General features: G+C 37.3%; 1 protein-coding gene across 4 annotated transcripts in view; it reads right to left on the bottom strand.

Moving 5' to 3' along the window:
- SDCCAG8 (SHH signaling and ciliogenesis regulator SDCCAG8) overlaps positions 1 to 17,929 on the bottom strand; it is a 255,856-nt gene that overhangs the window by 213,087 nt on the left and 24,840 nt on the right. For all 4 annotated transcript variants that reach the window (XM_039237498.1, XM_039237495.1, XM_039237496.1 and 1 more), the window contains exon 5: positions 8,254 to 8,379. In XM_039237498.1, coding sequence (XP_039093429.1) covers positions 8,254 to 8,379 — 126 coding nt within the window. The remainder of the gene's footprint in view (positions 1 to 8,253; positions 8,380 to 17,929) is intronic.

Below are 17,929 nucleotides of genomic sequence, written 5' to 3'. Positions count from 1 at the left end.
CATGGAAAGAGCCTAAGTGTCCATCAACAGATGAATGGATCAAGAAGATGTGGTTTATCTATACCATGGAATACTACATGGCAATGAGAAACAATGAAATCTGGCCATGTGTAGCAACATGGATGGACCTTGAGGGTGTTATGCTGAGCGAAATAAGTCAGGCAGAGAAGGACAAATATTTTTTTTCTCATTTCTATAGCTTTACTTAAGCACACTGAAACACACCTAGAATATGGCTTCTTTTATTTGATTTTTTTGTTTTGTCTTAATATTTAAATTTTAAATTTTATCTTATTTTTTTTCTTCTTCCAAAATGACAAGATGGAAGACTTCACTCCAAAAGAAAGAACAGGAATATGTGATGGCCAAGGATTTAATCAAGACAGATATAAGTAAGATGTCTGAACTAGAATTTAAAACCGCAATTATAAGAATACTAGCTGGGGTTGAAAAAAGCATGGAAGACACCAGAAAATCCCTTTCTGCAGGGATAAAAGACAAAAGCTACTAGTCAGGCTGAAATTCAAAATGCTATAACTGAGATGGGGTCTCAAATGGCTGCCATGATGATGAGGATGGATGAAGCAGAGCAGTGAATCACTGATATAGAAGATGAAATTATGGAAGATAATGAAGCTGAAAAAAGAGGGAAACAAACACAAAAGATCACAATACAGGACTTAGAAAACTCAGCTACTTATTAAAGAGGAATAACATTCATATCATAGGAGGCCCAGAAGATGAAGAGAGAGAAAAAGGGAAAGAAGATTTGTATGAACAAATTATAGCTGAAAATTTTGCTATCTGGTAAGGATATAGACACCAAAATCCAGGAAGCACAAGAACTCCCATGAAATTTAATAAAAGCCAACCAACACCAAGGCATATCATAGAAAAATTCACAAAATACACAGATAAGGAAAGAGTATCCGATGGAAAAAAGACAGCCTCTTTAACAGATGGTGCTGGGAGAACTGGACAGCAAATTGCAGAAGAATGAAACTAGATCATTCTCTCACACTATACACAAAAATAAACTCAAAATGGATAAAGGACCTGAATGAGAGACAGGAAACCATCAAAACCCTAGAGGAGAAAACAGGAAACAACCTCCATGACCTCAACTGTAGCAATTTCTTACCTGACACATCCCCAAAGGCAAGGGAATCAAGAGCAAAAATGAACTATTGGGACCTCATCAAGATTAAAAGCTTCTGCACGGCAAAGGAAACAATCCATAAAACTAAGAGGCAACTGATAGAATGGGAAAAGATAGTTGCAAATGACATATCCGATACAGGGCTAGTATCAAGAATCTATAAGGAACTCACCAAACTCCACACCCGAAAAACAAACAATCCAGTGAAGAAATGGGCAGAAGATATGAACAGACACTTCTCCAAAGAGGACATCCAGATGGCCAACAGACACAGGAAACGATGCTCAGCATCCCTCCTCATCAGGGAAATACAAATCAAAACCACACTGAGATACTACCTCACGCTGGTCAGAGTGGCTAAAATGAACAAATCAGGAGACTCTAGATGCTGACGAGTATGTGGAGAAACGGGCACCCTCCTACACTGTTGGTGGGAATGTAAACTGGTGCAGCCCCTCTGGAAAACAGTGTGGAGGTTCCTCAAAAAATTAACAATAGAACTCCCCTATGACTCAGCAATTGCACTCCTCAGAATTTACCCAAGGGATACAGGAGTGCTGAGGCATAGGGGAACATGTACCCCAGCGTTCATAGCAGCACTCTCCACAATAGCCAAAACATGGAAAGAGCCTAAGTGTCCATCAACAGACGAATGGATCAAGAAGATGTGGTTTATCTATACAATGGAATACTACATGGCAATGAGAAAGAATGAAATCTGGCCATGTGTAGCAACATGGATGGAACCTGAGGGTGTTATGCTGAGTGAAATAAGTCAGGCAGAGAAGGACAGATACCATATGATTGCATGTATGGGAGGATTAGGAGGAACTTAACAGAGGTCCATGTGGGAGAAGAAGGGGAAAAATAGTGGGAGAGAGAGAGGGAGGCAAACCATGACAGACTCTTGAATGCTGGGAACAAACTGATGGCATATGCGGGTGGGGGTGAGGGGAAGGGGATGATGGGCATGGAGGAGGGCACTTGTGGGGATGAGCACTGGGTGTTATATGGAAACCAACTTGACAATAATCTATTAAAGAAAAAAAATAAAATAAAATAGTAAAAAAAAAAACAAACCAGAGTAGCCGTACATATTATCAGATAACCTAAATTTTAAAAGAAAGTCTGTAGCAAGAGATGAAGAAGCGTATTATATAATAATAATGAAGGGGTCTATCCACCAAGAAGATATAATAATTGTAAATATTCATGCCCACAACTTGGAACAACCCAAATGTATAAATCAATTCCTCACAAACATAAACAAACTCATTGATAATAATATAATGATACTAGGGGACTTTTAACACTCCACATTGGACAGACCATCTAAGCAAAAAATCAACAAGAAAACAATGGCTTTGAATGACACACTGGACTGGATGTACTTAACAGAAATATTCAGAACATTTCATCCTAAAGCAGCAGAATACATATTCTTCTCAAGTGCACATGGAACATTCTCTAGAACAGATCAGATACCGGGTAACAAATCAGCCCTCGGAAAGTACACAAAGATCGAGATCATACCAGGCATAGTTTCAGACCACACTGCTATGAAATTTTATATCAACCACAAGGAAAAATGTGGGGAGACCACAAATTCTTGGAGATTAAGGAACATTCTACTAAAGAATGAATAGGTTAACCAAAAAATTAAAGAGAAAATTAAAAAGTACATGGAAGCCAATGAAAATTAAAACACTATAGTCCAAACCCTTTGGGAAGCAGCAAAGGCAGTCATAAGAGGAAAGTATATAGTAATCCAGGACTTCCTAAAGAAGGAAGAAATGTCTCTCAGAACCTAACCTTACACCTAAAGGAGCTGGAAAAAGAATAGCAAATAAACCCCAAAACCAGCATTAGAAGAGTAATAAGAAAGATTAGAGCAGAAATCAATGATACTGAAATAAAAACAAACATAGAACAGATCAATTCTTTCTTTGAAAGAATTAACAAACTTGATAACCCCCTAGTCAGACTTATCAAAAAGAAAAAGGAAAAGACCGAAATGAATAAAATCACAAATGAGAGAGGAGTGATCACAACTAACACCGCAGAAATACAAACAGTAATGAGAGAATATTATGAGCAATTCTATGCCAACATATTGGGCAATCTGGAAGAAATGGATAAATTCCTGGACTGCAGGACTGATGTAATATCCAGAAATCAATCAACCCGATACACCACATTAATAAAAGAAAGAACAAAGGGACACCTGAGTGGCTCAGTTGGTTAAGTGTCCGACTTCGGCTCAGGTCATGATCACACAGTTCGTGGGTTCAAGCCTTGTGTCAGGTTCTGTGCTGACAGTTTGGAGACTGGAACCTGCTTCAGATTCTGTGTCTCCCTCTCTCTCTCTTTGCCTCTCCCCAGCTTATGCGCGCACTTTCTCTTTCTCTCTCAAAAATAAATAAATGAACATTTAAAAAATAGATAATAAAAGAAAGGATAAGAGTCACATGATCCTCTCAATAGACGCAGAAAAAGCATTTAACAAAATATAGCATCCTTTCTTGATAAAAACCCTCAAGAAAGTAGGGATAGAAGGAACATACCTCAACATCACAAAGGGCATATACAAAAGATCCACAGCTAATATCACCCTCAATGGGGAAAAACTGAGAGCTTTCCCCCTAAGCTTGTCAATGAGACAAGGATGTCCACTCTCACCACTGTTGTTCAGCATAGTACTGGAAGTCCTAGCTTCAGCAATCAGATAGCAACAACAAAAAATAAAAGGCACACTAACTGCAAGGAAATGACAGTCAAGTATTCACTTTTCACAGATGATACTCTACATGGAAAACCTGAAAGACTCCACCAAACATGCTAGAACTAATACATGAATTCAGCAAAGTATCAAGATATAAAATCAACTTACAGAAATCTGTCACATTTCTAGACACCAATAATGAAGCACCAGAAAGAGAAATCAAGGAACTGATCTCATTTACAATTGCACCAAAACCCGTAAGATACCTTGGAATAAACCTAACCAAAGAGGTGAAAGATCTGTACGCTGAAGCTATAGAATGCGTATGAAAGAAATTGAAGAAGACACAAAGAAATGGGAAACTCATTCCATGCTTATGGATTAGAAGAACAAAAATGTCTGTATTACCTAAAGCATTCTACACATTCAATGCAATCCATATCCAAATAACACCAGCATTCTTCACAGAGCTAGAACAAAGAATTCTAAAATTTGTATGGAACCAGAAAAGACCTCAAATAGCCAAAGTAATCCTGAAAAAGAAAACCAAGGTTGGAGGCATCACAATTCTAGACTTCAAGCTGTATTACAAAGCTGTAATCATCAAGACAGTATGGTACTGGCACAAAAACAGATTCTTAGATCAATGGAACAGAATAGAGAACCCAGAAATGGACCCACAGATGTATGGCCAACTAACCTTTGATAAAGCAGGAAAGAGTATCCAATGGAAAAAAGATAATCTCTTCAGCAAATGAGAAAACTGGAGAGTTACATACAGATGAAAACTAGACCACTTTCTTATACCATACGCGAAGATAAATTCAAATAAATGAAAGACCTAAATGTAAGACAGGAATCCATCAAAGTCCTAGAGGAGAAAACAGGTAGCTACTTCTTTGACTTCAGCTGCAGCAATTTCTTACTAGACACATTTCCAGAGGCAAGGGAAACAAAACCAAAAATGAACTATTAGGACCTCATCAAGATAAAAATGTTCTATAGCAAAGGAAACAATCAATGAAACTAAAAGGAAGCTTGTGAAATGAGAGAACATATTTGCAAATGATGTATCAGATAAAGGGTTAGTATCCAAAATCTATAAAGAACTTATCAAATTCAACACCTAAAAAAACCCCAAATAATCCAGGAAAGAAATGGGCAAAAGACATAAATAGACTCTTCTCCAGAGAAGACATCCAGATGGCCAACTGACACATGAAAAGATGCTTAACATCACTCATCATCAGGGAAATACAGATCAAAACCACAATGACACCTCACACCTGTCAGAATGGCTAACATTAACAATTTAGGCAACAACAGACGTTGGCGAGAAGAAGCCTTTTGCACTTTTGCTGGTGGGAATACAATCTGGTACAGCCACTCTGGAAAACAGTGCAGAGTTTCCTCAAAAAATTAAAAATAGAACTACCCTACTACCTAGCAATTATACTACGTATCTATCCAAAGAATACAAAAATACTGATTTGAACGGGCACATGCAACCCAATGTTTGTAGAAGCACTATCAACAATAGCCAAATTACTGAAAGAGTCCAAGTACCCATTGACTCATGAACTGATTAAGAAGATGTGGGGTGATATGTACAATTACTCTGCAATAAAAAAAAATGAAATCTTGCTATTTGCAACAATGTGGATGGATCTAGTGTGTATTATGCCAAGAAAAATAGGTCAGTTAGATAAAGACACATATCATACAATTTCATTCATTTGTGGAATTTAAGCAACACAACAGATGTACATAAGAGAAGGAAAGGTAAAATAAGATAAAACCAGAGAGGGTGGCAAAGCATAAGAAACTTTTTTTAAGTTATTTATTTTGAGAGAGCATGAAAGAGCATGAGTTGAGGAGGGGCAGAGAGAGAGAGAGAGGAAGAAAGAGAATCCCAAGCAGGCTGTGTGCTGTCAGCACGGGCGTGACGCAGGGCTCAATCCCACAAACCGCGAGTTCACATCCTGAGCTGAAACCAAGAGTCAGACACTTAACTGACTGAGCTGCCCAGGCGTCCCAACCATAAGAAACTCTTAAATACAAAGAACAAACTGAGGGTTGCTGGAGGGGAGGTAGAAGGGGGATGGGTACTAACGAGGGCACCTGTTGGGATGAGCACTGGGTGTTGTATGTAAGTGATGAATCACTAAATGCTACTCCTGAAACCAATACTACACTATACGTTAAGTTGAATTTAAATTTTAAAAACCCTCTGAATTATAGCACCAGGCATAAGTTGCTGAAATGCCTCATTTCACCCACGCAAGCAAAAAGCAGTAGGGGAAGGGTTGCCTGGGTGGTCAGGCAGATTGAAAATCTGACTCTTGATTTCAGGTCAGATTATGATCCCAGGGTTGTGGGACTGTGCCCTACATCAGGCTCCGTGCTGAGTGTGGAGCCTACTTTGGACTCTTTCCATCTCTCTCTCTCTCTCTCTCTGTCTCTCTCTGTCTCTCTCTCTCTCCCTTTGCCCCTCTTCCCATCTTGAGTCCTGTCTCTCTTAAAGAAAAAAAAAAGCAGTATGGGTAGTAATTCTAGATCTACAAAGTAACACAAACAACTAACATTAAAATAGCCATCGTCTCCTGACATATCTGCAACAATAATTTTGATTGTTTGCATTATATTTTAGTTCATGTGACTGTTTACAAAATAACTCTCTACAGCTGTGTTTTTTCCATAATTACAGCTGTCATTGTCTCCAGCTAGTTTCCTTTGTTCATATAGAAAGCATATTGCACTTTTACCATTGTTTCCTTCCCCTTTGGGTTACTCACTTCTCTCGCCCTCTGGTTCACTTGTCTGCCTGATTTCCTTTCTCACTTCACTTCCCCCTTCCTCCACATTTTTGCCATTGTATAAATACTGAAGACTATGAACAAATGTGTCACTGTTTGCTAAGTGACTGCATATTTGGAAGAAAACCAAAAGAATATATTAGTTTTTTTAAAATAAGCTACTTCTAAGTACTTTTTATACAGCTATATCATCTTAAAATTGATATTGAATAAGCACTAAGATGGTACTTTTAACTACTACCATTGATAATAAATAATACAACATAATAATATAAATATTCAGAAGAGCCTTCCAGGGAAGGGCAAATAGCTGACCACAAACTGAAATGTGCTGCAGAAAAATAACCTGAAGCACTGATCAGCCCACCTTGTGACTCAGATTTAACCTGGTCAGCTGCCTCTATCCAGCAAATTCTAACACAGACCTTAAGAATTATAAATGAAATATCAAGTCAGGAAAATTTTTAAAACTTCAAAATCAAAAATTAGAGGACATCAAAACATTAAGACACATATATTTTTTTCTTAACAGAACTGATTCACTAATGATAACTACATCAAAACCACCAAAATAATCCACTGTAAAGTAAAGCTGTAGCAGTCAAGTACTAAAACTTCCCCATGGATCTCCGACTTTGTTTTAAAAAGCAGAACAAGCTGTGATTAACTGTGTCCTACAGCAAAAGAGTAAGTAAACTTTTCAGGCCATAGGATCTCTGAAAAGTCATAGGAGATATTGTTTAAATGCTGCTTGAATACCAATTTTGTGTCCTAGAATTATAGAGATCATCGAATCCACTGTCCTTCAAAATGTGGTGCATTGATGCCAGAGTCACTTAGGCAGCTTGTTAAAAATTCATATTTTTGACTCAAGGTCTCAACCCAGACCGACTGAATCAGACTCTCAGGGGATGGAGCTTAGGAATCTTCACAGTCAACAAGTATCTCAAGTGATTGCTACTCACATAAAAGACTAAGAACTGCTAATATAGGTGAATCTTCTCAAATTGCCAATAGACAGAGGTCACATGAGGAAAACCCTCTAAAATCACTCGCCAAACACCCAGCTGGTTCGGGACAAGGGGAAGGCTAACATGCTATTCCTGGACCCTCGGGCCAGTGTTCTTTCTGCTCCACCATGGCGCCCATCAGTCTTACCAGAATTCAGAGAACACAGGAAATTTAGAGAAATACAACAGAAATCCAAGCTACAGTTATAAAGTTTCTGGGTTTAACAGAGTCCTTCCTATGTAACACACTTCCAGCTTTAGACCTGCTCTCTCCATACAGAAGAAAACATAAATGGTGTGCTCAGAGAGGAAACCAGGCATATTAGGATATTACGGATATTAGGCATCGCTACATCGTTTCATTTGAGGATTCATCCTACCACAGTGAATCTTAATTTTTGAGGCCTCAAGTGAGTAACAGCATAGTACATGTGCCAAACTTCAAGTGAAGGATTTCAGCAGTTCAGAAGGCTTGGGGGGCGGGGGGAAGGGGAGGAAGAAACATTCAAACTAAAATATAATTTATAGTTTAAGAAAAATGCTCACAGATGCATCCAGAAGTGTCTGTTCCCTCATTGCCTCCTCTTGTCTTTGAGATTTCAGCTCTTGTTGGAGCCTTTCATTTTCAAGCACAACTACTTGTACCCTATTTTTCATTCCAGAGAGTTCCTCCTGTAAAAAGCAGAAACAAATATCAAATGCATTAAGCATTTTTAAGCACTGTTAATTGCTGTTTACTAGATGATCCAACATGACATAAAGCATGGAAAACTTTTGCTCTCTATCCATTTTCTGAATTATCATAATTATATTTAGAGAAATAAAGCAACTCAAACATTAGCAAACAAACAAACAAGCCTGGGGAATACAGTAGTGGGTCTCCTAATGACCATATCACAGAAATGTGTGATTTCTGACAATTTTTTTGTAGGCTTACAGAAAGGCTTTAATTAAAGGGGTTATCTAAAAGACTTTTAAGAATAAGGTAGACTACTGAAAAATAAGATAAGATATATTATTTATCATGCTCAAATGCCGATAACTTGTTGAACCTGACGAGAGGATTAACTAGATAATGGGACACTGAGATAGAAAGGCATAGAAAGTTATCCATGTACTGGTAGCCAGATGGAGGGAAAGCATGAATAACATAGTTTGGCAGAGAGTTCTTTAAGAGTGTTTCTCTCGCCTGGTGAGAAATAATACAAATGATTACAGATAACTGACAATTAGAAGAGCGATTGAGTGGTGTCTCACCCTCTGGAAAAAATATAAAAAAAAATTAATACACTGAAGGAATAATATTTATCTTAATCTTCATTACCAGTATAATAAAAAACTATTAAGCAATATATGCAAATTCTATTTCAGTTATTGTATTCAGAAAAAAACCCCAAAACCAAATCTGAAATTGAAAGCTATAATTGAAAAACATTGCAGACTTCCAATTTCTGGTCTGGCACATAATGAGCTTGGAAGAAATCATTCTCATCTTTGCAACAAGAAAAAAGCTGAACAAACCAAGAAATCAACCACTCTTCTTAAATGCATCAGAGAATGGAGGTCACTTCCATCCACAAAATCTGAGGTCCTGAGAATCACGACCCACCTGAGCAGAAACTTCCAGGGGAACCAGAGCCGGGAGAGGGAAATGTCAAGTGCAATTGGTGAAATGCTGGAAGCTCAGGGTGGACAAGTTTGAGAGTTAAAAATGCCAGAAGGACCCAAGCTAAAGTGGATTCTTGCAGTTTTCTGAGTTTTATCTTTAGGACACTACCAGGTTCTTACAGCAAAGGCTAGAGACAAATCCCCTCAAGCTTCCTCTGGTAGAGAGGAAAAATAGCCATTTTAAAAAATGCTCAAAGCATTCTGTTCTTAGAAAGGCCTGCCTCAAGAGAAGCTATTTCACTGGAACCTAAGCAGGTGGGATTTTTCAGACCCTAACTGACCTGAGGGAAGGGAAATAACCAACTCAAGATGCCTCTAGCCTTCCAACCTCACATAAGATGAGAGGGTGGGGGTTGGGGGCACCTGGAGGGCTCAGTTGGTTAAGCATCCACCTCTCGATTTCAGCTCAGGTCATGACCTCATGGTTCATGACTTGAAGGCCCACATCAGGCTCCATGCTGACAATGCAGAGCCTGCTTGGGATTCTCTCTCCCACTCCTTCTCTGCCCCTCCCCCATGTACGCTCTCACTCTCCTTCAAAATATGTAACTTAAAAAAAAAAAAAAAGATGAGAGGATGACTGAGAAGCACTTGTGAAGGTCAAAGCTAAGGGACACAGACTCACTAAAAGATGGAGACGTAACCACAGGACTATAAAATGCCTCCCCTGCTCCCACAGCTAACCACCACATCAAAAGGGTGTCCATAAAATAACAAAGGAATACAGTGAAATAACTACACATCTCAGACTCGTATTTAAGAAGAATTCTCAAGGGAAGTCCAAAGATAACAGGGGAGACATAAACCAGAAGACTAGAGGAAATTTTAGCTTCTGACACCTGTAATAACACAAAATAGTAAACACAGCCTAACTCCTAACAAGATAAACATAATGTCTCACCCTATAAGCCTATTCCCTCAGTTCCTTTTACTATATCATGTCCAGTATTCACAAAAAATTAAAAACCACATGAAAAGACAGTACAGTTTCAGGAGCCTAAGCAAGCTCAGAACCAGACTTGAATATGGCAGTGATCTTGGAATTAGTAGATTGGGAGTTTAAAACAATTATGATTGATATGTTAAATGTTAAAGGATCTAATGGGAAAAGTGGACCACACGCAGGAACAGATGGGCAATATACGCAGAGATGGAAACTCTAAGAAAGAATCAAAGTGCTGGAAATCAAAAACACTGCAGTAAAAATGACAAATGCCTTTGATGGGCTCATTAATAGATTGGTCACAACCAAGAAAAGAATTGGTGAGCTTAAAGAAACGCCAATAGAAACTTCCCAAAAAAAAAAATGCAAAGAGAACAAAGAATGAAAAAGACAGAGAGAAGATCCAAGAAATGCAGGACAATTACCAAAGGTGACAAAAGAAAGGAGAAATATTTGAAGGAATAATGATGAAACATCTTCTAAAATGATAGTACCAAACCACAGATCCAGGAAGCTCAGAGAACATCAAGCAGGGTAAAATCAACAACAACAACAACAAAAATCTATACCTACGCATATTACATTCAAAGTGCACGAAATCTATACCAATAGAGAAAGGTATAGGGGAGCTCAGAGAACATCAAGCTGGATAAAATAACAAAAAATCTATACCTACGCATGTCATATTCAAAGTGCAGAAAATCAAAGACAAACAGAAAATCTTTAAGGAGATAAGAATTTAAAAACAAAACAAAACAAAACACCTTAACCTGTATATTGGACTACTCTTCAGAAACAAGAAGACAATGGAAAGAAATATTTAAAGTATTAAAAAAAAAAAAACACCAGCCTAGAATTGTATATTCAGGCAAATTAAATTAACCTTCAAAAGTGCGGGGGAAAATAGAAACTTTCTCAGATAAATAAAAATTGAGGAAATTTATCTCCAGTAGACCTGCCTTGCAAGAAATGTTATAAAAAAAGGAATGAGCATTTGAAAAGGATTATATGGTGATAAAATATTTTATTTTTCTTAATCTGAACTGATCTAACATATCAGTTTGTTCAAATCACAGTAGCAGCACTATATATAGTGATTATAGCTTATGAATAATTGAAATGAATGCCAGCAATGTTGAAGAGCACAGGAGGGAGGGATTGGAAACCCTTTCTTACAAAGACCTTGCCCTACCCATGTAGTGGTATAGAGCTATTTAACAGTAGACTTTGATTACTGATCAGTGTGATTGCAAACTCAAGGGCAGCTACTTACAAAAGTAAAAATAGTTCACCTGGTATGCTAAGAGAGGAGAAAAACTGCAATCACATAACATGCTCACTTAAAACCTGAGAAGGCAGGAAGAGTAGAAGAGAAAGAAAGAAAGAAAGAAAGAAAGAAAGAAAGAAAGAAAGAAAGAAAGAAAGAAAGAAAGAAAGAGGAAAACGAAAGAACAAGGGCAATGAGTAGAAAACAGTAATAGTTATGGTAGATATTATCCAACTATATCAATAATAATTTTAAATGTCCACGGTCTGAGTACACCAATAAAAATACAGAGATATAAGAGTGAATGACAAATAGGACACAAGTATATGCTGTCTATAAGAAGCCAACTTTAAATATAAAGACACAGATAGATTAAAGGTAAATGGATAGAGAAAGGTATACCATGCAAACACAAATCAAAAGAAAGCTGGAGTAGCTACACTAATTTCACACAAAGCAGACTTCATACTAAAGGAAAATGTAAGGAATAAAAAGGAGCAGAAAAACACAGTAATAAAGGGTCAATTCTCCCAGCAGACATAATAATCCTTAATGTGTATGTGCCTAACAATAGAGCATCAAAATACACAATACAAAAACTGAGAGAATTGAACAGAGAAACAGAGGAATCCACTATTTCAGCTGGAGATTTCTGTAACTTATCAGTAACTGACAAGTCCCGCAGATTTTTCAGATTGGCAAAACATCGGTAAGAATACAGTTGAACTGAACAGCACCATCAATCAACCAGATCTAATCTGGCATTTACAGAATATTTTATTCAACAACACAATACACATTCTTCTCAAACTAACACAGAATATTCACCGAGACATACCAATCACATTCTGGGTGTAAAAATACACCTTAACAGATTTAAAAGAATAGAAATCATAAACAGTAAGTTCTCAGATGGCAGGGGAATTAAACTAGAAATCAATAACAGAAAGAGAGAGCTGGAGCACTCCCAATATACTTCATGATTAAACAGCACTTTTTCAAAATGTTTATCCATGTTTTGAGAGAGAGAGAGAGAGAATGTGAATTGGGGAGGGGCAGTGAGAGAGCATCTGAGAGGCACAGAATCCAAAGCAGGCTGCAGGCTCTGACATGTCAGCACAGAGCTCAATGTGGGGCTTGAACTCACAAACCATGAGATCATGACGCTTAACCAACTGAGCCATCCAGGCATCCCTAAACAACACTTCTAAATAACATACAGGTCAAGGACAAAGTCTCAAGAATAATTTTTAAATGGAAATACAACTAATAAAGATTTGGGAGATGCAACAAAACCAGCAAAAAACATTAGAAAAGAAGAAAGATTTCAAATCAATAATCTAAGCTTATCTTAGGAAACTTTCAGAAAAAGGGGGAGCAAATTAAATCCAAAGAAGATAAATAAAAATTAGAGTAGAGATCAAAGAAATTAAAAATAGGAAATAAGGGGCGCCTGGGTGGCTTAGTCGGTTAAGCGCCGACTTTCGCTTAGGTCATGATCTCGCGGTTCGTGGGTTCGAGCCCCGTGTCGGGCTCTGTGCTGACAGCTAGCTCAGAGCCTGGAGCCTGTTTCAGATTCTGTATCTCCCTCTCTCTCTGACCCTCCCCTGCTCACGCTGTGTCTGTCTCTCTCTCTCCTAGAAATAAATAAAAAAAAAAAAATAGGAAATAAGTTGCTGGTCTTTGAAATGATCAACAAACTTGATAGAACTCTAGACTCTAGCCTGGCTAAGAAAAAAAGAAGACGCAAATTACTAATATCCAAAATGAAAGAAGGATCATCACGACAGGTTCCATGGACGTTAAAAGAATACCATGAACAACTCTATGCCCATAAGTTTGATAATTTAGATTAAATGGACCAATTCCTTGAAAGACATAATCTACCAAAACTCACAGAAGGAGAAATAGATAGGTTGATTAAATTTAGGTTGAAGAAATTTAATCAATTATTAGTAACGTTTCAAAATAGCACCAGACTTGCCATTAGTTCACTGGTGAATTATATCAAAAATTTAAGGAATAAATTATACCAATTCTCTAAAATATCTTCCATAAAATATCTGAGGGAATATTTCCTAACGTATTCTATGAGACCAACATTACCCTAATACTCAAACCAGGTACAGACCCTACAGGAATTGAGCATTATAGACCAATATAGCTCATGAACATAAACGCAAAAATCCTCACCAAAATACCAACAAATCAAATGCAATGATGTATAAAAAGAATTATACAACAGGGCCAAGTGGAATTTATTCTAGGTATACAAGGTTGGTTCAGTATTTGAAAATCAACTAATATAATCTATCACATCAACAAGCTAGAAATATCTTTATGATAATATTGATAGACAAAGCAAATGACAAAACCTGGTCGCCATTCAAGATAAAAACTCTCAGCAGTTGAGAAATAGAGGGAAACATCGTCAAATTGATAAACAGCATCTATAAATAACATACAGCTAACATCATACTCAATGGTAAGGCTATAGATGAATTCCCACCAAGAACAAGAACAGCTCCTATTCAACATCATACTAAACATCCTAGCTAGTGCAATAAGATATGAAAAAGAATTAAAAACCATGACGTGCCTGGGTGGCTCAGTCGGTTAAGCGACCAACTTCGTCTCAGGTCATGATCTCGTGGTTCATGGGTTCGAGCCCTGCGTCAGGCTCTGTGCTGACTAGCTCAGAGCCTGGAGCCTGTTTCGAATTCTGTGTCTCCCTCTCTCTCTCTCAGAAATAAATAAAACATTATAAATAAATAAATAAATAATAAATAAATAAATACATACATACATACCATATATACTGGGAAGAAAAATATTTTTTAAACATCTCATTTTGTTCAAAGATGACATGGTTCTCTACAAAGAAAATCTCAAAGAATAAAAATAAAAACAGCTAGAATAAGTGATTATAGTAAGGTTTCAGATTACAAGGTTAATATACAAAAGTCGATTGTTTTCTCATATATTACCAATAAATAATTGGAGTTTGAAATGTGAACACATTATCATTTACATTAACACTAGAAAAAAGAAATACTGAGGTATATATGTCACAAAATATGTACTAGATCTATACGAGGAATCCTACAAAATTCTGAAAAAGAGATCACAGACTATCTAAATAAATGGAAAGACATTTCATGTACATGCATAGGAACACTCAGTATTGCCAACATGTCAGTTCCCAACATGATCTATAGATTCAACACAATCCCAATCAAAATCCCAGCATGTTATTTTGTGGATATTCACCAACTGATTTTAATTTATGTAGAAGGGCAAAAGACCCAAATAGCCAACACCATATTGAGGAGAACAACAAAATTAGAGGATTGACACTATTCAATCCTCTTATAAAGTTCCAATAATCAAGACCGGGTAGTATTTGCAAAAGAACAGACCAACAGATCAATGAAACAGAGAAGTGAGCCCAGAAATAGATTTGTACAAATATAGTCAACTCATCTTTGACAAAGGAGCATAAGGCAATTTAAGGGAAAAGTCTTTTCAATAAGTGCTCCTATACAACTCGATATCCATATGCCCCCCTCCAAAAAAAAGGAATCTAGACACAGATCATATGCCTTACACAAAAATTAACTCAAAATGGAGCATAGATCTACATGTGAAACACAAAATTATAAAACATATAGAAGATGAATGGGGAAAATATTGGTCACCTTGAGTTTGGCAATGATTTTTAGATAGAATGCCCAAAGCAAAAACCATGAAAGTAAAAATTGATAAGTTGGACTTCACTGAAATTAAAACTTTCCATTCTGTAAGAGACACTGTTAAGAGAATCAAAGAGTATCCACAGCCTAGGAGAAGAGAATTGCAAAGGATATAGCTAATAAATGACTGGTATCCCAAATACATAAGGAACTCTTAGAACTCAACAATAAGGACATAAACAACCCAATTTTAAACATGGGCAAAAGACCTAAACAGACACCTCATCAAAGAAAGTCTGTAAGTGGAAAATAAGCATAGGAACAAAATGTCCAATATTATATATCATTAGGGGATTGAAATTAAAACAATGAGACACCACTATATACCTCGAAAACATTAAAATCCAAAACACTGACAACACTAAATGCTGGCAAGGACGTGGAGCATCAAGAACTCACATTGACTGCTGGCGAAAAAGTAAAATGGTACAGCCCCTTTGGAAGACAGTTTGACAGTTTCTTACAAAACTAAAAAAATAAAAACAAAAACTCTTAACTGTGATCTAGCAATTGCACTTCTTGGTATTTACTCAAATGAGTTAAAATTTATATCCACAAAAACCTGCACATGAATATTTATTGCAGCTTTGTTCATAGTTGCCAAAACTTGGAAGCAAGCAAGATGTCCTTCAAAGGATGAATAAACAAACTATGCCACATCCATATAATGGAATCTTTTTCAGTGATAAAAAAGAATAAACAAAGCTAACAAGCCATGAAAAGACATGGAGGAACCTTAAATGCATATTACTAAGTCAGCGAAGCCAGTCTGAAAAGGCTACAAACTGTACGATTCCAACTGTGGAAATAGTAACCAGCAGTTTGGTGGGTAAGGAAGACAAGATGCATAAATGGAGGACAGATGATCTTTAGGGCTATGAAACTAGACTGTATGCTACTGTAATGATGGATACATGTCATTACACATTTTTCAAAACCTATACAATACACGACACAAAGAGTGAACACTAACATAAAATGTAGAATTTAGCAAATAATAATCATATTGGTTCCGCAACTGAAACAAATGTAACACACTGATCCTTGGTGTTAGTAACAGGAGAAACTGCTGAGGAGATCTTAACAGGGAGTACATGGGAACTCGAGGTACTTTCCACTCAATTTTTCTGTAAACCTAAAACTGACATAAAGTAAAGTCTATTAATTCACAAGCCTGATAAAATATTTGTACCAAACATTTAAAGAAGAGTTAATACCTATTATCAAACTATTCTCCAAAAACAGAAAAGGAAGAAACACTTCCAAATTCACTCTAATGAGGCCAGCATTACCCTGATGCCAAAGCCAGATAAATACTCCACTGAAAAAGAGAACTACAGGGGGCACTGGGCACCTGACCTCAGCTCAGGCCATGATCCCACCGCTCACGAGTTCAAGCCCCACATTGAGCTCACTGCTGTCAATGCAGAGCTCACTTTGGATCTTCTGCCCCTCCATCTCTCTGTTGCTTCTTCACTTGCACTTTGTCTCTCAAAAATAAATAAATCTTAAAAAAAAATAAAAAAGAGGGAGACAACTACAGGCCAATAACCCTGATGAACCTGGATGCAAACATTCTCAACAAAATACTTGCAAACCAAATCCAACAACACATTAAAAAAATCATTCACCACAATCAAGCGGGATTTATTCCGGGGTAGCAAGGGTAGTTCAATATTCACAAATCAATCAACATGATACACCCATTAATCAAAGAAAGGATAAGAACCATGTGATCATTTCAATAGATGCAGAAAAAGCATTTGACAAAGTACAACACCCATTCACAACAAAAACCCTCAAATGGGTTTAGAGGGAGTATTCCTCAATATAATAAAGGCCCCCTATGAAAATCCCACAGCTAATATCATCCTCAATGGGGAAAAACTGAGAGCCTTTCCTCTACAGTCAGGAACAAGACAGGGATGCCCACTCTCACCACTGTTATTTAACATAGTGCTAAAAGACCTAGCCTAGGAAATCAGACAACAAAAAGAAATAAAAGGCATCCAAATCAGCAAGGAAAGAGTCAAACTTCCACTATTTGCAGATGACGTGATACTCCATATAGAAAACCTGAAAGACTCCACCAAAAAACGGTTAGAACTGGAGCACCCGGGTAGCTTAGTTGGTTAAGTGTCCGGCTTTGGCCCTGGTCATGATCTCACGGTTCGTGTGTTCGAGCCCTGCGTCGGGCTCTCTGCTATCAACACAGAGCCCACTCTGGATCCTCTTTTTCTCCCTCTCTCTGCTCCTTCCCAGCTCACTCTCTCAAAAATAATAAATTTAAAAAATTTAAAAACTATTAGAACTGATACATGAATTCAGTAAAGATGCAGGATACAAAATCAATGTGTTGCATTTCTATGCACCAATAAAGAAGCAGCAGAAAAAGAAATTAAGGAATTGATCCCATCTACAATTGCACCAAAGCATTGCAATAAGATACCTAGGAATAAACCTAACCAAAGAGGTGAAAGACTTGTACTGTTGAAAACTATAAAATATTGGTGAAAGAAACTAAAAAGGACATAAAGAAATGGAAAGGGGGGCACCTTGGTGGCTCAGTCAGTAAGCATCTGACTTTGGCTC

The sequence above is a fragment of the Hyaena hyaena genome, unplaced genomic scaffold, assembly GCF_003009895.1.
Source record: "Hyaena hyaena isolate Hyena2069 unplaced genomic scaffold, ASM300989v1 scaffold_127, whole genome shotgun sequence".
In the NCBI taxonomy this organism is placed as follows: domain Eukaryota; kingdom Metazoa; phylum Chordata; class Mammalia; order Carnivora; family Hyaenidae; genus Hyaena; species Hyaena hyaena.
Note: the sequence above shows the minus strand (reverse complement) of the source record. Positions and strands in the feature narration are given on the sequence as shown.